The sequence below is a fragment of the Vicugna pacos genome, unplaced genomic scaffold, assembly GCF_048564905.1.
Source record: "Vicugna pacos unplaced genomic scaffold, VicPac4 scaffold_125, whole genome shotgun sequence".
Lineage (NCBI taxonomy): Eukaryota > Metazoa > Chordata > Mammalia > Artiodactyla > Camelidae > Vicugna > Vicugna pacos.
This window is the reverse complement of record NW_027328805.1, coordinates 35,439-59,452: the sequence shown is the minus strand read 5'-3', so window position 1 is coordinate 59,452 and position 24,014 is coordinate 35,439. Positions and strand designations below refer to the sequence as shown.

At 44.9% G+C, this 24,014-nt stretch overlaps 1 protein-coding gene across 1 annotated transcript in view; it reads right to left on the bottom strand.

The window, feature by feature from the left end:
- LOC140695037 (uncharacterized) overlaps positions 1–23,630 on the bottom strand; it is a 68,068-nt gene extending 44,438 nt beyond the window's left edge. The window contains exons 1-3 of the mRNA XM_072957992.1: positions 23,249–23,630; positions 22,300–22,439; positions 17,643–17,861 (exon numbers count right to left, since the gene is read on the bottom strand). Of these exons, the coding sequence (XP_072814093.1) occupies positions 17,643–17,861; positions 22,300–22,439; positions 23,249–23,364 (475 nt within the window). The 5' untranslated portion in view covers positions 23,365–23,630. The remainder of the gene's footprint in view (positions 1–17,642; positions 17,862–22,299; positions 22,440–23,248) is intronic.
- Positions 23,631–24,014: the final 384 nt, after the last annotated feature.

Genomic DNA, 24,014 nt, shown 5'->3' with positions numbered 1-24,014 from the left:
CCAATCATGGGCTCCCACATGGAACCATTATGGAGGACACCCTAAGGTGACAAATCCTGGCTCTGGGTCTTTTCCTGCCAGCTTCAGCCACTCTAGCAGAGTCTAGGCACATTCCTGAATAATGATCATACAGAACCACCCACACTGTTAACTCCTGGTGCTTGAAACTTAATTTTAGCTCTACACAACTTAACGTAGAAAAGTTTCAGAAATAAAAGATATTATATTTACGTTATATCTCATCATAGGACTGATTTTTCTGATTGCTCTAAGCTGCTTCTTCTTGGTAAAGCACCTAATTCTGCAGGTGAATTCAGTACTTTCTTTGGGCATAACTAGCCAGTTTGGGCTCGCTAACTTCTATTGGTCAAATACCGATACACTTAATTGATTTCATTGTTCATCAATTTCAGCTGGGAGCAGAGGGAGTGTCACTCTGTTCCTCAGCCCACCCTCAACCCTTATCATCAGCAACTCAGGCCTCCGGAAACCAAAAAAAGCTTTTGTTTCCCTTCTACAGTTTCAACAAACCCAACAGGATACATAAGCCTGGAGAAAGAATTCAACACAAATGTTAAAACAAAAATCAATAAACCTGAAGCAACTCCATCTCCGAATCATGATACACAATGACATGAGATTAAGTGTGTCAGGCCCAAAGCATGGGTGAGCCTGACCACCTGATTTCTATTCTTCAAAGGAAGGAAAGTTTTCCTATTTTTTATTATCACTCTGTCATTGTTTCTGATTAAGCCAAAAACTAGTTTATGAAATAATTAAGCATTGAAATAACAGATTTTTGTTGTATCAATTACAGAAGGCATTCAGAGGTGTTAGGAAAAACCACCTCTGTAAAAAATGCAAAATTTCTTCCACTGTGAAGAACACGTATACAAAATGCAACAGAGAATTCAAGCTCTTGTGGAGAGGAGCAAAAGCCACAGAATCAAAGCAAAGTCATTACTATGAGTCAACTCAAAATTCACTGGACAATCATGTTCAATGCATTCAATGAAATTTAAAGGCATACTGCAAACCATACACTTAATGATCTGCAGGCTAGAGGAAGAATTTCTCTCTTTAACAGACAAGAGTAATCAATAGGGTGCCCCACCAAACAAGGACCAAAGAACAATCAGGTTTTTAACAGTTCTGATATATCAGCATTTTCTAAAGATCAAAATCCAGAAATTTTAAACATTGATTCACACCACAATGAAACAAGCACTTAAAAAAAAAGAAAAGAAAATAAGCACATAGAACATGTACATAGATCAATGAGAATTTCTTGAGATGCTGGAAGAAACAGGCTATAGTCTTTTACTTGAGAAATAAAACTACTTTTAAAGATAAATGCTAAAACACATTTCATCATTCATGTTGCCTTGAAAAATCTGAGGCACTTGTATCTGATTAGAAAAGCAATTCTGAGTAATAGTGTGTTACAATTCAGAGCCAGTTTGCTTTAGAAGAAAAGAGAAAAGAAAAGCTACCGTTTCTCATATACTGCACAAAGTGTGAAGTGTCTCCCTGCCTCTTTCTCCTCCCGTTTTCTAAGCTCATGCTTCCCAACCCTTCTGAAACAAGTATGAGAACCTCTTATTCCCGCCAATATGCCAAATGACAAAAGAAAATCAATTTATTTGTGTAAGTATATGCTTAAACCTTGAACTGGAAGAGAAAGATATCAGAAGTCTATATGGAACTTATTTCTACATTCCTGAAATCACACACACAAACGTTCACACAGACACAGACACAGACACATACCCCCTGGATTACTGGGAAATTCACAAGCTTAGGATTTCCATCTTCTAGAAGATAACTTTGTAGTTAGTTTAAAATACAAAACTGTCAGCTTTGGAAAGCCTTGATCACCTGCTAAACCATCCAAATATCAAAGAGACCCAATTAGCCTTCTCGGTAGAATGTAATTTCCCATGATGACAAAACATACCCTAAAAAGTCCTGGATCTAAATCTCGTGTTTATCACTAGCTATGATCGTTTTTAAGCACATTAACAGATTCAGAAACTTATGTCTCAACAGCATTTATTCTTATTGAAATACTATACGTGTTCATTTGCCTATACAGAGACCAGGTCCCATGATGGAGTTTAAGAGCTATTTTGTGTATTGCAATATTTATTTTTAAGTGCAGAAAAGGAGGGTGGGTATTACTCAGTTGTAGAGCACCTGCATAGCATGCACAATGTCCTGGCTTCAGTCCCCAGTACCTCAAAAAAAAATAAATAAAATAAGGGCATATTTAAAAATGAGTAAAGTTATAAAAAAATGCAGACTAAAAACCACTGCAATCTAGGAGACACAATTACAATAAAAAAAAACAAGAGTTTCTATCAATTATTGGCTATTGGCCAATCGCAGAGACAACCAGAAATCACACCTGATAACCATCACGTGTGATTCTCAGCAACCCTACTAAGTAGACACGGATGGGAAACCAGGCTCTGCAGATGAGGAGACGGAGCTCAGAGGAGCCGGGGACGCTGACCGTCCTGCTTCCCGTGACACCACATCAGCCCAGGGCAAGCGCTGACGGAGCTGCACTGAGGGGACACCCAGCTGCATGGAACCTTGGGGCACTGGGGAGTCCCAGAAAACACTAAAAGCTGTTCAGTGAAAAACCAGCTCAAATATAATACACTGTGCCACATTCTTTAAACAGGGAACATGAGTGAGACCTTTTTGATGCCTCCGTGTCCTTTCTGCCATCGTCAGTTACTTGCCCTCACAGCGTGACCAGTGATGAACTGGACCCCATATGAAGCGCACTCAGATGGCAGAGCATTTGAAGCTGTTTTAAGAAGTTTGTAAGACTCTGTCTGTGCCTCACACAGGCGGTCATCCATCACTTCTCACCGGTGTGGATGTACCACCTGAAATCACTCCTTTCTGCTTTTTAAAATCCCTTCATCTACTCCAGACTTTTCAATAGCAAAGAAGCAGCTAAACCACAGACAGTGGACAGCTTTTCACCAAATTTCTTGAACAGCCCATCGGACTACCTGGAAGCCCTTTACTTTTATTAAACCCACTTCCAGGTACTTCATCATTTTCGGATTGGTGGACTTGGCCTCTGACTGAGCTACTCAGAGAGCTCCCAGCCTCACATCCGTGAGAGGACCCTGCTGTTGGGAGAAATCAGTGAGAAAGGCGTACATCCCCCAGTCATGTCTGCATGGCTAGAAGTGCCACAACGTGCTAAAAATTTATACCATCATAACCCCTGGGCTCCCATGGACTGGTTTCACATTAACCAAACTCATGAGACACTGATGCAAGAAAACCAGAAATTTAACTTATTAATGTAACAGAAGATGTGAAACTATGAACCAGACTGCAATATCAGAGTTCAACCATGAGTATATGTTCTCCTCCACGGCCCAAACACGGGCAGGCAGTCACATGGCAAGTGTGGACAGAAGCAGAGCAGGAAGGATTTCTAGATGAATTCAATGGACTAAATTTCTGTTATACCAACAGATCTGCTGCCTGGAAAACAATTAATTCTAATCACGGTGCACTCTTCGTGGACAGTTGCCGAGACACGACTGTGAGCACCTGTGTAACTCTCCTTTCCCTGTCCTTTCTGGGCTAATTGATGCACAGACGTACAGAAATCGAGGGATGCAGATACATCTAAACACCCAAAGCCCATTCTGGGAGCCACAATACCATACAGCCAGGGTTAAAATACTTGCTCTGCCACTTACTAGTTCTGTGACCTTGGTCAACTTACCCTCTGTGTGCCTCAATTTCCACACTGTGAAACTGGGATAACAATCAAACCTTCCTTACTCGCTTGTTGAGAAGATTGAAGGATTCATTTCTGTAAAACGCTCAGAAAAGAATGTAGCACATTTTGGGTGCTCAACAAATGTCAAATTAATATTACAGTGGTTTACAAGTCTCCTTCCTAATCATCTTCTGTGTTTCCTGGCTAGACTAATACCCAAAGGAAATTCTTATTTCTCCTTTTATAAACTCATGGGATGAACCCTTCTGTTCCATCCCACCACCTGTTTAAACTGATGGAAGGGATACCTCCTCCCCACTCCTCTGGGCCATGCAGAGTGCTACTCCCTTCACAGCCCTGACCCCTGGCCCACAGCTAGCCCTCCTCACATTAACAGATTGAGTTGTGATTCCGGGGAGACAAGCAGGGCATGTGAAACCCTTCCTTTCCCTCCAGTGTTGACTACCCTAGGGAAGCACCCTGGATGCTCAGCTCCATTGCAGAACAGCCCTGTGCATGATGGGGCTCATTCTCTCAAGGGAAGGCTTGCTGTGGCCCAGAGATACCTGGGACAGGGTGAGTCTCTACTTCTGGGACACAGTATCATGACACTCATTTATCCACAGCCCTGAAGTTCATGGAGAACGTGGCTTCATCAGTAACAAAGAAGACATTTATCGCCTGCCTACTCTTTTGTGTCATCTCTCAGTTGGCTGCTGGAGACAACATGTGTATAAGTATTGGTTCCCCTTAGGCCCCAACATATATGAAGTAACAAAAATTTCTGTGGCTTAACGTTGGTCCAGGGCGACTGTGTAACAGTTCTGACTCTGCTGATGCTAAATTATGGGTGTAGGAATTATGGAACGTCCTCAAATATCTTTCATCATAAAATCAGCTTTTCTTATTTTCTTGTTTCTTTGTAATTACCAAAGACTATAAAATGATGGCTGCACACAAAACAGCAGCTAAAGTTTATGAGCTCTCTTGACATACCCACTGTGGTGAACATGTTACATAATTACTAATTCTCACAATTCTACAAAGCAGATATGAGTGTCCCCTTCTCACAGACGAGGGGAAAACTCAGAACGAGCTGACTCAGGATCACATGGTTCAGTGTCAGCACGTGCAGGCAAACCCAAGTCAAGAAACTACACCCCATCATATATGTACCAAATCAACTCCCACCAATTAACACACAGCGGCGGGGTCAATACTCAGGGAACTCAACACACCTTTCAGCTTTATGGTGCTCCAGAGGCAGCTTCTAGCTGTTTTATAATATCCCGGCTCACTGGTTTCTAACACTAGAAGAAAAGCCCGATTTTGCCATTGTTTGCACAGCAAGTCTGAAATGTTCACAGCGAGATAAAAGAATAAAACTATGATATAAGCAGAAAAAATTTTCCAGGTAGAAAGACATAATGGACGTTGTGCTATTCTGAAGCATTAAGCAAAGGAATCAAAATAAAATCACATTGTTTAAGCCTTATTTTACAAACAGAAAAATTAAGACTGTAAAAAGTTGCAACAGCGCCACCTATGGCTAAAAAGACCTTCCAGGTTGCCGGGAAACATGCAACACAAAAATTGACTGTAAGATGAGAAACGAGAATCAGATAACTAGAAGCTTATGTAGCATATACTGCACTTTGCTTCGGGGGGATGGAGGGGTATTCAGTATTTAATCTGATATTGCTAATACTCCTAAATATAAACAAAAGACATAGGCTCATGGAAGCTCATCTTAGAAGAGGAAAGAATCCAGTCCAGCCACTTCATTTTACACGAGGGGAGACTGAGACCTGAGATCTGTCCTCCTGGCAATCAGCAGCAAAGCTCTCCTAGGTCTCATGTCTTGCACTGTAGTAAAAACCAACAGAACTGTACTACGCCTATATTCATAAAAGTCACGTCTGTATTTTTCCAACAGTAGGTAATCTAAGTATCTTGCAAAATACTTCTCAAAGAGCCAGGAAATCATAGAAGGGTATTGAAATACAAAAACATTTATTTACATATTAAAACAGCATGAGCTTTATTCTCTCTATTAAAAAAGTGACATGTCAAATCAAAATTTTGAAATTTTAAAACCTGAAAAGAGTGCAGAAAAAAATCAAAATTTTCTTTAGTCACAAAAGAGAGAAGCTTATTCCCTGATAATAATCAATGTGGATTCTTCTAAACTTAATGGTTCTGGTCAGGATCCCGAGAAATTAAATGTCTGATGGATGGTTACACGGCAACATGAATTCTGAGCTTACATTCTGTGTAAATAATCTTCAAGGTCGTCTGCTTAAGGCAATTTAAGTAGTCCCTGTCTCACTAGAATGACACAGATTTCATTAAAGCTTCATACTGCACTTAAAAAAAACAATCCTAGTTACTTTAAGCCATATTAATGTATATCATATATACACATATTGAATATGCATCAGAAATAAGCTACCCTTTTTAGTATTCAGAGTTGATACTTCTAAACTATCAGTCACTGTGAAAGCACATTTTTATTAAGCACCTCTACGGTGCTTTGTATACAAGGCGTCCAGCTCTCACAGTCAGACAAGGTAAACCATATTACTCAAATTTCACAAATGACGAAATATACTTAAGCCATGTAAACAACTAAGATATTCATCATCAGGAAAGAAAAGAGTAAGGATTTTACTTACAATACTCACTGACAAAGTTTTCTTTCATACTAAGACTACATAAAACAAATTCAGTGTTTGGAAATTTTTCAGTAAATAAGCACCACTAGAAAAAACAAGTAACATCATTAGCAACAGTTGGACTTTCAAAGACCACTTCTCTCTTGCACAATAGTTATTTTAAATGTTTTGTTTTTAGTTCTCACAAAGCACTAAATTAAAAAACTATTTCCTTTACAGTCATTACCTGAGAATAAAACATTTGTGAAAATGTACAATTTTAATTTATGCCACTCTGCCTCTCATTCTCACTGGTGTCTCTCCTTTGAAGACCTCATCAGGCTGAGATAGCTAAAATCGGTCATTTATGGGCTCACAGGAGTTCGGGAAAACACTCAACGGGAAGCTGATTAGAGGAGCAATTGAGAATTCATCCTGTGCAGCCTGGATTCCAGCATCGAGCTAGCCACCGCCAGCTGCGTGTCATTTGGGGCAAGCTGACCCATCTCTCAATCCCTCAGCTACAAAAAAGGAGACACTGATACCTACAATCAAACACTTGCTATGAAGTAAAATATGAGCAAAGCATTTTAGCCTCAGTTAGGCGTCCACTCACAGCGAGTTTGGTCATTATGATGATGAGGATGGCTGTTAACAAATTAAGCTCGACCAAACAGGAGAAATCACCTTAAAGGAGAAACATTTTAAGTCCATGAGTATTTCCTTTTGGGTGGACTGTAGAATATTCTATAGATTTTTTTTTAATAAACCAAATTTTGTCCATTAATTGTAGATTTACAGGTCCATGGACAAGTCTCCAGAAAAATAATTAGAGGCCTCTAACCTCTGAAAATTAAGATGTAAATTTAAAAAAAATATCAGGGAAGAGATTATACCTCATTTGGGAGAGTATGTGCTTAGCATGCATGAGGCCCTCAATTCAGTCCCCAGTAACTCCATCTAAAAACTTTGTTTTTTAAGAAATAGAGAATTAAAGCAAAAGGATGGAGGAATACGGAAATTTTTAGAGACTCATCTCAGATTTAAGATAGGGAAGAAACCATCCAATTCTCAGAAGAAATCTTGAGGACTATGTAAACTGGATCTGAGATGTCTAGTCTTTTAACATTATTCATGAAATCATATTACCAAGTCTTAAAACTACCTGATAACCCACAGTGGTGATACTGATCATAACAGCTACCATCACGTATCGAGCTCCGGCTAGGACTGCTCTGTTCTGACATCTCTACCCCTAAGGCCTCACCAGGCGGAGAGCACTAAATTCGGTCATTTATGAGCATCTCGTGTAAGTCCTCCATTTGTGCTTCTCACTCTCCCCTCACCAGCTCCTCTGAGGGAAGCACTGTTATCATCTTCCCCACCCGCAGATAAGGCCACTGAGGCACAGACACTAAACCCGTTCCAGGCCACATTGGAATTAAAGGACGTCTGTATTTCTGCTGTTTTGCTTTTGACAAAGGAATCTGAGATATCAATTCAAAGCAGACTGTTAAATAATCAAGTCTGTCAGGTCTTCACCTCAAAGAGCAGATACTATAAATTCCTGATGTAGGATGAGGCTGCCGTCACAAACTGACTCAGCTTGAAATTAATATCCAAGATGAAGCAGCGGATACACGTAAATATTCACGATTGTCAAGTCTGCCCACGGGTCTGGGCCCTTCACTGCCTGAAAGGGGGTGAAATCCCCACCCGTGTCTGGGAGGGAAGCGCGGCTCTTCCCGGGCTCACCCAGGCTTCATAGGCTATTTACCCCCACAGACTAGCCTCAACGGTTAAAAGCTCTCAAGATTTTTACACCAGGCAAAACTGAAAGACATTTCTGTAGATGGAGCACTTTCTCAGGCTTAAATTTTTTTGCCTACACTCAGCCAGAGGGAGAAAAGAAACAGGACTCTACAAAGTCCTGACCCTCACCACTCACAGGAGTAGAATGACCACAGCAGAAGATGGCCCTTCACATTGCAGGATGTGAACAAAATAAAGATGCCCCAACAACAGGCACTCCCAGACACAGCGCTCAGCAGTCTTCTGCACAATCACAGTTGTGCAGCCCTCAACACCTTCTATTTCCAGAACACTTCATCAGCCCAAAAGAATCCCCCTATCACTAGCATTCACTCCGTAATCCCCCTCCACCCAGCCCCTTCCAACCATCACCTGCTCTCTGCCTCTGCATGTGCCTTTTCTGGGCTTCTCAGATCACTGAAATCAACAATATCTGGCCGTTTGTGTCTGCTTCCTTTCAATTAACATGCTTGTTAGCAAGGCTTGTATATTTTGAAGTGGCATCAGCATCTCTTTATTTTTTATTTTTTTTGGAAACGTTAAAGATTATTAGAAGGTGGTAAGTACTATCAAAAAGAGTAGAGTGGAGCATAAGTGATTGTGTTTCAAAGGGAAAAGTGTGGGTTGAACAGTCAGGGTGGACTTCCCAAAACAGGTGGCATTTTTCATTTTCCTCTTTTTTTTTTCTTTTTTATTCACTCTTACGTGTGAATAATGTTCCACTACATGGAGATACTACATTCTGTTCATCCATTCAGCAGCTATGTATGGACGAGGTCCAGAAGAATGAGTGTAAGGGGTGACTAGCATGGATGGCATTTAAGCAAAGGGCAAAATGTGTTTTCAAAAAAAAGCCAACAAACAGAGGCGCAAGGAAATTCAGTGCGTTTCTGAGCAAAGTGCTTGCTTGCTTCGGCAGGACTACCGTGCAGGGCTGGGGCGGATATTGGCAGGAATCACGGTGAGGGAGTCACCTGAGAAGACATCCCACTGCAAGCAGCTCAGCCAATCCTCCTCCCTCATCCTGTATTGTTAGAGCAATGTTTCTAGGTTACTCTTATTTCAATTAATAGCATTTAACTGCACGTCTGATCATCACCATCAGACCACATTACCTCCAAGTCACAGAAAATCATTCACTGACCGGAGCAGCACCAGGACATAATGGTGATGGATTAGGGAGTCCTGCAGCATTCCAGCCTGCAGGCACAAACCCCACATGTGCCCTGGTGATGTCCAGAAAATAAAATGCATGGAAATATCTCACTGCTGGAACACGACAGCTGCCCTCAAATTGCCCGAAAATCATGCTGGCAAAGCAGTACTCAACCTTCTCAGTACAAAAAAAAAAAAAAGCTAAGAAGGCAAATTTAGGCTCTTCCATTGAAAACCAGCAGCCACCACTGCCAGTATTTGAGCTGGAATGCTCCTGACTTTGAAAACCACTGCGCAGTTACATTTCAAACGTGAAACTCATATATATATACCACGTAGATGATATTGCAGTAGGATTTTTCTTTTCAAAATTTCCAGTTGCAAAATTAGCACAAGAAAGTTTATGTTTAGGCTTTAAAAAAAATCAATTATCCTCCATTTTCTTAATTTTGAACTTATTATTATTTTATAAATGGAGCTATGGTGCGTATTTAAAACCTTTTGATTTCTGAAAACAAGACGTTTATGACCTCACTATTTCAGAGCAAACTTTAACGATTCTTTGAGAGGTGGGGCCTGGGGTGCTCACTAACAGCTCTTTAAATACTGACAAGGATGTGCTATTAAGTAATACAAAGGCTCTAAGTCCACATTAGCTCAGAAAGCAAAGAAACCACACCAAAGACTTCCTTAAATATTTTATATATTCCTATTCTTTTGAATATTAAAGCTCTTAAAACATATGATTTTTTTTGAAAAAGACAACAGCTGTAATAATTTTCCTCTCACCAAGAAAGCAATCTTTATCAGGAATAAAAACCCCTATGGAAATCGAAATGACAGGACGTTTCTAGCTAAGTGAACATCCAGATCTGAACACAAACCTAAATCCTATCAGATCTCACTCGAAGGAGCTCTACAAAGGCCTGGGCAACCCTGGAGATTAGCTCTTTTGTTCCAAATGTTGGCTGAGCTAAGATCATCACACTAGGCATGGAAAGAGAGAAGAGGAATGTCCCCCTGGCAGCCTCCATCAGTTTTCTTCCAGCCACAAGGTGCCTCTAGGGCAGCCCCGCTAACAAGTCCCCCATAAGAAAAGCCGGCATCCACACTGCCCCTGCCGTCCCCAAGTAGCCCCGAAGCCCATATCCCAGCCTGTGAATGGTCTTCAAATGATCCCCCAGTTGGTGGCACCCTCCACCTCTTCCCCGCTACACACACACACAAAGCCACGACAGCCTTCCCAAAGCACAAATTTGATTACATCAACCCCACTTCAAAAGTTCAGAGGCTCCCTGGTAGAGTTATAGCCCCACCCCAGACCCTGCTCGCCCAGCCTCATCTCAGTACATAGGTCCCCAGTGACCTCAGGAGCCCCCTGACCTGCTCCTACATCCCACTTGCCTCCAGGTTCATTTTGACTGTTTCCCAAGGAAGCCTTCCCTCCCTCCAACCTCCACAATTTGTTCCTCTCTTCCTAGAACATTCTAGGCTAACTGACAACGCTAAGCTCTCAAGAAGCAAATACATTTTGCTTATTTATGTGGCTACACTCTCTCTCCCCTAGACTCACTGAAGTGCACGTGTTATGAATAAATGAATGACGGGTTGGATCTCAAAGGGACAGACATACCTGCTCTCACCCGTCCCGACCCTTTTGTCTGTAGTATATCAGAAGCAAAACCAGAAGTACCTTCCCTGAGGGTCACTTCTGTTGACACCCTTCACTGCCTACTGTGTCAGTTCTAGTAAAACTCAACTTCTTCCAAAGCCCTACACCCCGGACTCTCTCCAGTGTCCTCCCCAGCAGGGGCTCCCTCCACCCTGGACCGCACAGGGCACTCTCCCCGGGTCCCCACGCCAAAAGCCTCCAGGCCTCTGCCCGGGCTGCACCTGCGACCTGAGCCACATTCTTGACTCTTTCTCTTGGCTGACTCTTACTCTGTCCTCACAACTGAATGTACAGCCCATTTCTTCCAGGAAGTTCTCTCTGATAATGTCCTTTAAGTCTTGTCTGGGCTCTATCTATAGCAGCAGTACATGGTGACCAACTGGGTGTTTGCCCGCTCCTTTGAGACCACGAACACTTGGGAACCACGTGGGAAGGAGTGAGAGATTACAAGACGGGTGGGGGAATCAAAAAGCAGAAATCACAGCCCAAGTCCCAAATTCAAGGATACTTTCTCAGAAAAAAGTATAAAATATTTCACACGTGTGCCATTTGGCTACTATTTTTGTGGCTTGTGGACAGCAAGAACTTGGTGTTCTAGCCCAAAACCCAGGTTACATGCAAAGAAATGTATATATTCTTATCCAAAGGAAACCAGAGCTGCTCAACAACAGTTTTCATTTAGAACTGAAAGGAAATTTGATAAAGGCAATCTCTCTCTCTCTCTTCTTTCTTTTCTGGAATCATATAATTTTAGAAGTATTTGCGTGACTAACAGACGTCTACAGCCCGTGATTCTGCACTGAAGTGTTTGGGGCTGAGGAAGCCCAGATTACATTCACTCTGTAAATGCAACCACACCAACACACTGATAGGTGCCGTGAGTGGTGGAGCTGATGTTCCAAAGCAGGCAACATTATTCTGTAAGAGAACTCTAAATAGAAAGTAAGAAATGCAATGTCCTGTACTCAATTTCATTTGCTATATGGGCCATTAACTGATAGTATATCTTGACTAATGAAACCCAAAAATAAATTGTCAACTTCGATTTTCTTCATCTGACCGTTTTATGCTAACATCGGATATTAAACTCTCACTCCATATGGAAAGCTCAGGCCTATGCTGCAGCACAGTTACATCCCGTGGAAGAAAGCCGACCAAGGGAGAACTGGAGAGTTTCCCTTCAGAAGCTGCAAAGTCTGGTTTTGCACCTGTACACCATTTGCAACCACGTCATCATCAAAGGAGTTAGACGTTACCTCTCTGGGACGAAAATCACTGCGTGCTTCAGAACCATCAGAGAATGCTGAGCTTTGTGAAACAGTCCAGAGGCGCTTAAATCATACTTTTTCTGAAAGGCTCCAAAACTGACCCACTTCACCATTCCAGGTATAACAGGGAAGTACTGGAAACAGTAGAGAGAACATGCCCTTGAATTCTGACAAGGCCCTGCTTGAATCCTGCTACAGCATTTACTAGTCGCTAAATGGACCAATTCTTTAACCCCTCTGAGAAGGCTTCCCAATCCCCAAAAGGGGGCTGCCACCGCCCACCTGGGAGGCATGGATGTGAATGAAACACGCAAGTAGGGCGGCCGACTGGTACCTGACACGGGGCCTGGCTAGTTTCCCTCCGCTGCCCTTCTCCCCTTTTAAACTTGCACTGTTCCCCCGGTAACGATCAAGCCCCCGGAACAGACTGCCCGTATCTTCTGTATATCCCTGGATACATGCCTTACCCTTAGGAGGCCAGAAAAACAACTGCCTCCTCCCAAGTCACTAACAATGTTCTTAAGAGTCTGGGTATTTTTAACTCTATTTTTCAGGGAGACTATTCCAGAATTTTGCAAGCACCATTCTCCAGGTTGGCTCCCCTCCCAGTGCCCATCCCTTCTCACCTCAGATCCTCTGTCTGACTGCCTTCTGTTCATGGGAAAGCGAGTCCGGTAAGGTGGGGCTCCCTAGGCCTCCCTCCCTCCCTCACAGGTGATTGTGACTAACTTCTCCCCACTCCTCACTGCAACTCTAGCTTCTGAGGAGTCTACCCTCCCGTACCCTGCAGCCTCTGCACCTTCCCAAGACGCACACGTGGCCACGACCCTCCCTTCAGATTTCTTCCTGGCTGGCCCTGCCCAGCCCCTGGCCCCTTAAGGATAACTGGCATTGCTTTGAAAATGGCAAACGCCACTGACTGACACACCAGAGCTGTATGGTCTGGGCTTTCCTCCAACCAAGACACAGCCCTGCCCCCCTCAGTCTCAGTCTGCAGCTCTCGAGATGATCTAATTCACATGCAAGGCTGTGAACACCAGCTAAGAATGACGACTCCCAACGTGTATCTCTAGTCCGGCTCCTTCACCTGAGCCCCAGGCTCATCGACCCGAGTGCCTCTTTGAAGTCCTAATTTGGATGACAAATGGCATCTTAAAAATGCCTCATGTCCACCATTTACTCTGGAATTCCATTCCTGTCAGGTATCTCCCAGACTCCCCATTTTAGTAACAGCCCCAGCACCCACCGAGGTGTCTGAGGTCACATTCAATTTCCACTGTTCCCTCCCCCAGGCCCTGCCCTGGAATCAGTCCTGTTATCTCCATCAATAAGCCCATCTCAAGTGTAGTTCTGTAGGGACCATGGCCGGAAACACACAAGCTCACAGCATGGTGCACTAACAGTCCTCCGTAGGGTGCTCCCTGGATGGGGAGGCATCTCCTGCCGCTGGTCACCTCAGAAGGCAGTGGATTCTCACACAGGAGGCCCAGGAGAAGGGACTCAAGGTTCTCCCATGGTCTGAGCTTTGAAGGGCCCGAGGTCTGGGGGAGCTCCTAATTAGCAGACACACTTGCCAATGAGCAGATGAGGATGGGGGAACCCACGCAAGGCTGTTATCACTTCAACTCATGGGCTCTCAGGAGCCATGGGAAAGGCCTGTGTCCAGTGTACAGCCCAGCCATCACAGATCCCAGCCTGCATTTGCCAACCCGGACAGCCTAGACTCCATCTACTTGCGACACTTACTTCTGTTCTGTTCCCCACCCAGAATGTGATGGACTCATTCAGATATTCTGGCCTGTCTCAAGCGAGACAAATTCAGTGAAAAATGAAGTGTCCACATTTGGACCAGAGCATGAAAGGAGAAACAAGGCCTCATGGTCAGCATGATGGTGGTGGCCAAACAATTCCACCAGGTGAGATGAACCAGGGTAGGGTTGAGAATCCAAGGTCCTGGGTTGGACAAATCATCTTCCTTCATTGTTGACTGGGGTGTTGGGGACTGACTACCACAAACTAACGACACGTTAGGGGGCCCACGTGGTGGGCGTCAGCTGCAACAGAAACGGATTCAGCTCTTTACTGCCAACATGGGTTAAAAGTAAAGGCCGAGGCAGGAAGGTCTGCACGGCTGCTGAGGCAAACCACAGACCCAGCTCTGAATGCCCACTGGCTGGAGCAGAGAGGAAGCTACGGCCCTTTTAGCAGTCCCTTTGCCCAACAGATCCAGGTAAGCCAGCTACTTAGGAGAAGGCCATGTTGTCCTGATACTCAGAAAAACCAGCCTCGTAAAGGGAAAAAATAGTGGCATGGATTTTAGACCCAATTCTGCCCATTTATGAAGGCAAAGTAAAGTAAATGGCACGGGGAAGTTGAATGCAAAAAAAAAAAATTAAAGAACCAAACGGTGACCTCTTCCTCCAACAGCGTCCCCTGCAGCTGTCACCTCCGTGGCGGCCACATCCTCACCAGTGACCGCCGGCCAGGAAGCGACGTCACGCACGTCACACAGCGACAGCCAGGAACCGCGTGCTGAGCACGTTTGTGTAAAAGCAGGAATCGAGCAAAATGCTGCAGAGTTTGACCTTACAAGTTTAAATACTCCATGAAAAGAATCCCTGAGCAGCCGACTAAATCAATTCACATCTTACTTCTTCAAAACAATGAAACAAATTTAATAAGGGCGCATTTGTCATCAAATAAAAGGAGGACCAAACATGTTCCTCAAAAGCAAGGATTTCAACAGGTATCAAACACCAGTGGGTGATGAGCTAACAAAGCAAATATTCCAAAAAATTAGAAAATAAAAAATGACTAAGATAATAGATGGATCAAAACAGCTGTTAAGTTGTTGCTTTTTAAAGCGATGGAGACTGTACGGAGGGCAATCTGGCTATTTCCAATGCAGGGTGTGCACAGCCCACATTTTCAGAAGCAACAACATGCTCACTGGGCAGTACAAGTGAAAAAGGAGTAAAGAAAAAGGAAAAGAGGAACAAGAGAAAATTAGAATCACACAAGAACAAAAATAATTTTGACTGCATGTACAAGAATTTATGTGAGTGTGTGAGGCCAGGGACACGGGGATGGTGAGGCCCAACCTCACCTCCTGCTCAAGGGAAAGCAGGGGCCTGAGGGGAGCGGCGCTGCCGGGGGACCACAACGTGTTCAGCTCCCCTAACCAAAATTCGACCTACAAGCGACTAGGCAGCTTTTGAGCTACAAATTATTGTCGCATTTCAGTCTGGACCGTTTTACTCACTTCCACCAAGAGTAGCAGGAGAGAATGAGGCTCTGCTCCTGCACCAAAGCATTGTTTAAAAAATTAATGACTGTGGAATAGTAAAGGAAACAATGGAGTAAAAGTGACTGGAGGAGAATGTGCTTGACCCGAGCTCACTGGCCGCGTTATCTCAATGACGTTCAGATGCTGGCTGAGCCCTTATGGTACCAGAATAGACAGACCCACAACGAGGCAGGTTTAATGCGCTGAACCACTGTGGGCTAAGTACACATCCGGCTACTCCGCCAAGTCCCAAGGGCAGACTTCAAAAGGCAAAAACAAGCTGGCATTCTCTGGTGGGTCTGCAGACTCAGAGACAAGCATTTGTTGAGCAAAAATGTCACCAGTGCCTCCTATGACAAAAGAAGTGGCACTGGCGTGGGGGCTGGGGCAGGGCTCCAGGCTTCCACTGCTCACTCACCAGTCTGTCCAGGGGGAGAAGGTGGTCCCTGCTTAGGTTTCGCTGATGCACCTACCTTGACTAATGTCTGGGGCCTCAGCAGGAGTTGACAGATGAGGTGAACGGAGCGAGACTCTGTGTAGCACGGTGCTGGGAGCTATGCCCTCAGCAGTGCCCAGGCTCCTAAACATGCCAGCTCATCTTCAAGAAGCAGATGGGGAGTGCGGGCATGTAGATCACAGGGCCCTGTGAGGACAAGTACAGATCATGGCCACGACATGCCTCTCCTCTTCCTTAAGCCATAGAGGTATTTCTGGGGAGGAACAGAAAATTCATCCAGAGCCTGCTAGGTGGGCTCTCGCAGGTGGGACTAGTGTCCCCTGTGCTTCTCACTCACAGGGCTGGTCTAGACATTCTTTTTATTAATTCCCTAGCATCTTCTCCTCCAACTTACCAACAACCAGAAAGTAGGATCTGATCTTAGGTAAGTTCAAGAATCACAGAGCACCACCTCCAAAGCGGGCCCGGTAGCACATGCCAGGTCTTCTGACCGCCACCTGTGGGACCACCATGAGCCCTCTCCAGACTCAAGGACCGAGGCCGTAGGCCGGGGGGACACAGCTTCCCTCACTCACCCCAGCAAAGGGGGACCACGTCTCGGCAAAGGCATCTCACCCTCTTCAGCCCGAGGGAAAACATGATAGATATACGGGGAAACAGAGCAGAAGGTGGGGGGTAGGCAGCCCAGAAGAGCTCATCTGTACTTCCGAGGCAAAGTGGGGCCATTGACTTAATCACAGGGACAAAGTGGGAATGAACATTTCCCTGCTCTGTCCCATACACCGTGATACGCCTTTCCCTGCATAAGGAGTTCATTAGGAAGTCCCTGGCGGTGTTTCTGATGTCCTAACTTGGCATGGTGGCTGTCGGGCAGGAAGAGACGGCCTGAGCTGAAAAGGTGCTGGGCCTGGGAGGCAGGTGACAGCGGCTCCAGCCGCAGCTCAACCAGCGCCTCGTTCTGCCTCTCGGGGCTCAGCATCTCATCTATAAGCAAAGGGATGAGCATGTACCAGGACAGGCTGCCCAACAGAAATGAAATGAGAGCCATGTAAAGAAAGTTTCCCAGTTGCCACGTTTAAAATTTGAAACAAAGAAACAAACCAACAAACAAAAAACAAATACTAGAATGTGATTTTAAGAACAGATCTTACTTAATCTACTGTATGTAAAATACTATTATTTTGACATGTAATCAATATAGGAAGTAGAGAGATAGTTTATGTACTTTTACTAGACAAGCCTCAGCGTCTGATGTGCATTTGACCTACAGTACATCTCAGCTGAGTCCAGCCTCCTCCCCAGTGCTCCTAGCATGTGGCTTTGGCTACTTTATTGGACAGCAACTCCAGGGGTCCCACCATGTTCCTGGCTGTAAAGCGGGAGTAAGTGTCCACACTAACCCTAAAAGGATCTCTCTGAAATAAAGGCGGATTCACTTTGAAATGTCTGGAAACCGGCGGGCTGCACCTCCCTCCCCCCTTGGCTACAAGATTGACTTCTTCCTTGCTGATCCCTTTCTGGATGTAGGGAAGCAATCCAGCACACAGCCAAGGTGGACTGGCTTCCAGGTAAACTTACCTGCTGTCTGTGTCCAGTCCCATGAAGTCCTCCTTCTCAAACGGGATGCAGGGGAGGGGGATCTTGTCCCCAGAATTCTTGGGGCCACCATCCAGCCACTTGGACTTGAGCAAGATGAAGAGTGACTCAGTGAAGTCCTCGATCCTCTTCTCCACCACCCTGCAGTACTCTTAGATTGAAGGCAACGTCGGTGCGTGTCTGCTCGGCTACCTCCCCATGCTGCACAAAGACAAAAAGCTGAGAGTCATTAAGCGATGCACCATACAGCTCCTCTGCATGTGGAGCTTCTCGAAGGCCTTGGCAGAGAGACATTCGGTAATGGTGACAAGGCCCACGACCTTGGGGTGTTTCTGGAAGACGCTCCACCGATTCTCGGGCACATAGCGGTGCCTGTAGTGGATACAGAGTGTCCACTGGGAGCCACAAGGGCTGATATGGCTAACCGAGGTGAGTAGCTGATAGATGCAAAAGAAATTCTCCTCTGAGATGATCTCTATGGATTGGACCACAACGGGACGAGTCTGGTGGTCCTCAGCACACTGCACGTAGTCAGGGATGCTCATGTTGCAGGCCCTGCCGAGAGGGGAGAGGAGATCGAGGTACATTCTCTGCTGTGTGCTACGGGCCCATCTGGGTTGCGGTGACCTGGTGTGTACCAGCCAGAAGACAAGGGAAGCCAAAGCAAATCCAAGGGTACAGTTTGTCCTCAGAGTCTGCATATGGCTACTGTAGCTCGGATCACATTACCCAGCTTTTGGTCTAGGCTTCCTGCCTCTGCAGAGAAAGGTCATTTCTTATTTTCTATTTCCAAGCACCTAGCAAGGCCCTGATGCAAAGTCACTGCTCAAAAATGCTGAATAAAGAAATGAACAAAGGAAATGCTTCCCCAACCCCCTTCAGCAGAATATAAAGAGAAGGACCACAGTAGGATCAAAAGATCTGGATTCCTATTCAATTTATTTGAACTCCTAAGCTTCATAATAATGGATAAGAAAACTTGCCTTGGGGTAGAGGGTACTGTTCATTGGTGGAGCACATGCTTAGCATGTACGAGGTCCTGGGTTCAAACCCCAGTACCTCATTTTAAAAAATCAAACAAATAAATACACCTAATTTCCCTCCTGAAAAAGTATTTTTTAATTCAAAAGTCAAAAAACACCTTGCAATTGACACAACATTGTAAACTTGACTATACTTCAATTAAAAAAAAAGCCTTGCCTTACAAGAATATATCTGGATTACGGATGTTTGAAAATGTAAAATGCATAGGGTACCACCTGCATAAAAGGAGGTGACTGTACACATGTTCTATCCCTCCTTTATGAGTTATACTTCCTTTGGGGAGGTTATAACCTCTCAGAGCTAATTTTCTCAGATTAAAAAATATAAACATTACCTGATTCTCAGTACTGCTGAAGAATCAGATAACTCTATGAAAGCATCTGACCCACAGAGTTTACTCAATAAATGTTTGTTGAATGAATGAATAAACAAGCAAAGTGAATGCTGCTCCCTGCCACAAACCATCATAATGGTACTGCCTGGAAATCCCAAGCCCACGTTCACCCGACTCTGCATTAACAATGTGGGTGACCTGGACAGGCCTGCGTGCTTCACGAAGCCCCAGTTTAATCGTGAATAGAAATAAGGGCAATAACACAAACCTCAAATTGTTAGTGAGTCAGTAATGAATTGTACCCCAACACTGCATGATGGAACCATTAAGAAAACTGGGCAAAGGGTCCATAGGCCCTCTCCATATAATCTCTTACTACCACATGGGAATCTACATTACATCTCAAAATTAAAAGTCTAATATTTTAAAGAGGTTATCGAAGTTAGGTGAGCTCACTGTCTCAAATAAGGAACACACAGTACAAATAGGACAATGCCCAGCCCATGAGATACACTCAGTTAACATTCCCACTGAGCCCACTAGTCCCTCCAACTTCAGAGCAAGAGGATGGGTCCTCGTGGCAACAGGCCACAGCACCTGAAGCTAACAAAGCTAATGGTGTCCACTTAAAAGAGCCCCTGTCACCACCCTTGTTCTAATTTTCTATTTGTAATTTTTTTCTTTTCATTAAATTGGAACTCCAAATTGCATAGAATTCTTACCAGATATCATGATGGCAGCCCTTCAAAACCTGACCACAGAGATCATGATGGCAGCCCTTCTTGGTGAAACAATAAAATGAAAAGCCATTTCCACAAGACCTCTGTGTAAATCTACTAGGGAACTTCATCCTGGACTGAGGAAGAGGACTGGGGAGTAGGGGGTAAACTGGGACATGGAGAAATATGGGCCACCTGTCCCACAATGGACTTTAGACTCACCCTCACCCTCCAGGAACTTCTAAATACACACAGACAGAGTGCTATGGACAAGAATTTTTTTTAAACAAATCCCTGAATCCCTAGCAGATCTTGTTTCTACCGAGACACAAATGTCTTATTTGTATAATGTTTCACAGAAGCCTTAAAATATTATCACCCCAACTTGACACATCAAGAAACTGAGGTAGAGAAGTTTATCACATTCTACAAGATTAGAGAGAGGCCACGTCAGACACCGTATTTAAATCCAAGTCCCTGCTCCGTTGCTCACACTAGAAAGTGTCACATACTGCCTCTTTCCTGCCCTCTCCCTGCAATAAATCTCTGAAGAGTCTTTTCTGTGTCACCTGCAATCAAAATCACATCAATTTTTCACAAAGAGCTATGTCACTCCTTGGAGGACATACCAAAATCTAAAGGGTTGGGTTGAGAGGAGATATTTGCATTTTCTGTTTCTCAAAGGAAACATGGCTTTAAAAGAAACTGAAAAGTATTTATCTAGTCTAAGCGCTCATTGTGCACAGAAAGAAACGGAGGCTCAGAGGAGAAGAGGAAAGGGCGTTATTAACAAATATTGCCTCAGTGCAGCACTAAGCCAGCCCTGGGCACTTCTGGGGGAGGATCTGGAAGGCCCAGGAAAATGAGTGTTAGAAAATAGAAAGAGAAGAAGAATATAAGGTCCCGTCTCTACACCACCATACCATGAATTTCCACCAAATTACCCAGTATGGGTGCAGCCAATAGTAAGGTTGTCTAAACAGGTTATTGAAACCTGGAATTCTCAACCATAGTGGAAATTCCAGCATTTACTGTGCTTTTTTCCCAGTTCAATCATCAATTCAGTGGGCATTCTGTACCAGGGACTACACGAGACCTGGAGTTCTCCCAAATAAAGATCTCTATTACCACGTGTGCAAACCACATAAAGGCAACCAGAAGAAAAGCGCCCACAGATAAGATGGAATTACTGAAACTGAAAGCAGCCAAAGAGCATATATTACTAGGAAAAATGGTGCTCCTATAAATGGACTCATGGACATAGAAAGCAAACTGTATTTAGCAGGCAGGAAAGGAGGGATTAACAGATACAAATTAGTAAATATAAAATGAATGACAAGGACCTGCTATATAACACAGGGAACTATATTCAATTTCTTGTAATGAGTTATACTACAAACAATCTAAAACATATGTATATACATATGCATATGTTTATAACTGAATCTCTGCTGTACACCTGAAACTAACATTGTAAATTGACTACACTTAAATAAAAAATAATTTAAAAAATAAGTAAAAATAAAAGCAACGCCATTAAGAAAAAATAAAAGAACACTCTAATCCCCTTAGCTGTAGGTGGTGGAGAATTCTGGTTGTAAACACCAAGTCCACTGGATCACTCCAGCAATGGCTGTCACTCTTTCTGACCATCAGAGAGTCACTTGCTTCACTGAGGTTTCTTTTCTCTTCTGTGAAAGGCTACAGCTGCAACTAACGATGTATAGAATCTCATCATTCACAAGCCCAACAAGTAGTGAGGACTTCCCATGGGCCAGGCTCTGGACAGAGGAAAATATAGGGTCCGAAATATATTCATGGGTAGAAGAAGTTTGTGCCATAAAGACGTTAATTCTTCCTGTTTTGATAGACAGATTCATTGCAATTCTGATTAGAATTCCTACCAGATTTTTCTTGGAATGTAACAAGTGAATTTATGGTCAAGATTAGCCAAGAAATTTCTTTAGAACCACCACTGGGGAGGGGTGGATAGGTCATTAATTTCCACTGCTCTTTCTGAAGTGATAAAAACGTTCTGGAATAATAATGGTTGCACAACTGTGAATATGCTAAAAGCTGCTGAATTTTACCATTTAAATGGATGTACTTCATGGTGTGTGAACTATATCACAATAACGCTGTTATATGAAAAAATATTTCTTGACAAATATTTTTCTTTTTATACCACTAGTCTGTCCCACAATTTAAGAAAAACAAAAAACCAATACAAACCAAACTGTGCCAGGAGTTCTTTAGGACTGCAATATCCCTGGGTCTCCAAGGCCTCTGGTGATGCTGTTCCTGTTAACACACACTAGCTGGGCTGGGCTAGCTAGGGACTGTAACTATCTTTTTAAAATTGACTGTCACACGTTTCACCCTTGGAGAGGGAAGGAAGGAGGATATCACAGCTTCATGCCTTCAGCTCATTTTTAACAGAACCAAGCCCTGCTTTCACCACTGTTAATCCCTCTCACTATAAAAACACGTGACATCAACAAGCACCGCCATCATAACACCTGAAAGTGTTCAAGATACTTACCTGCGGCAGAAACACTGAGGGAGGAGACAGAAGCTTGCTCAGCACTGATGCTCCCTTTTCCCGACTCCACCAGGTGAAGCTGGGCGCTACAGCCAGAGGCTCTCAGTCCGGGGAGCAGCACACACGCCACTGAGCTGGTCCTGAGGGAGGGTGAAAGGGAAAGGAGGGCAGCCCTAGGGGGGAGGGAAAGGGGGGGTGCGGGCTGCAGCCCCGCTCGGAGGCCAGCCCCAGCACCAGCATAAGCCGCCCGCTCCCGTCCAGGTCCGCAGACCACGCCCGCCCGGGAAACAGCCCGCCCATTGGTGGGGACGGGCAGGCGGCCGAGGAGAGGAAGCCCGGGAGGAGAGGACTCGCGGGCGGGAGAGGGGAAGGGGACGCCAGCCGTGGACTGAGGGGATCCCGGCTGCGTGAGAGGTAGCAGGCGCACACCTGGACCTGGACAGCTGTGGCCAGGGCGCCGGGGCAGGTGGTGCTGTCAGAAGGGTCTGGCCAGAGAAATTCAGCTGAACACGGGCTGACTGGCGCCCTTGGGGGCTGTGAAAGGCGGATCACCCTCCCGAAGCCGCCTGAACCCTTTCCCGGGAGCCCCCCACCTTGCACTTCCACAGCCAGAAGCCCCGGCCCCAGGCAGGAACCAAAGGCCTAACGGGCGACAGAGTTGAGAAGCATTTGGGGCCAATCCCCGGCTCGGACATGGAGCTTCGAACCAGCGGACCACCAGGCACCGACAGCGCATGCGCAGGAGGGACATGGATCCTCTGGATTCTGCGAGAGAAGGTGGGACAGCGAGGGAGGGAGAAGATGGGAGCGGGTGGAGAAGAGGGGAAAAGTGGAGGGATACAGATGGACAGGAAGAGCAGAGAAGGGATGGGTCTGGATAGGGGAGTGTCGTAGCGGAGTTGGAGAGAAAAAGCTTTACCTCTAGGGCACCCTGAGATGGCAGACCTACCTCTGTACCCTTCTGTAACCGTTCAAGTCCCGCAGCTCATGTTTTACCTCCCTGATCCAGCCCTCCATCAGATGCTTCTGCAGAAACACTACGGGGATCACACCCGTTGCCCCCATGCGGAGCTGGGTTTTCTGTTGCTCTGAGAACCAAGCACCCGCAGGTGTTGTCGCTCAGAACTTCTTGGGAAGAGCACATATTCCCCTTTTACACGCTGGGAAACAGGCAGGAAGGATCACTGCCTTAGCTCCACTGTCCCAGGTGTTGGGCTGGGGGGAGTGGTGTGGTACAAGATCAGAGCCCCAGACAGAGCAGACTGCCTGAGTGTTGGTGCATAGTCCCCATCCCTCCTGGGTAAACCATACCCCACCCTAGTGGAAACATCAAGGGCTCACAGTGGTTTCCTGGGGGTGGGAGAGCTGTCCTCATGTGAAGGAAAAGTCCAGCTGGGCTAACAAGCTAAGTCACAAATCTAAGTGTGATAAGTGTCGGTTTACTGATCTAAGTTCTGCTGGGCTATCTCGTAAATCTGAAGTTTAGTGTCAGTTTATTGGCCTAACAACCTAACTCGTAATTCCAAGCTCAACAAGTGTCAGTAACGTGATCTATTACAAATTGATAAGCTCCAGTGTACTGATTCCTTGCTTTTTGTTCTTTAAGTCTTATTGGCTAATATCCCCTTACTTGTATTGAAGTATTTAAAACCTCATGTGCACGTCTTGGAGGTGCTCAGAACTTCGGAGCAGAAGCCCCTCTGAGCCCGCCGGCA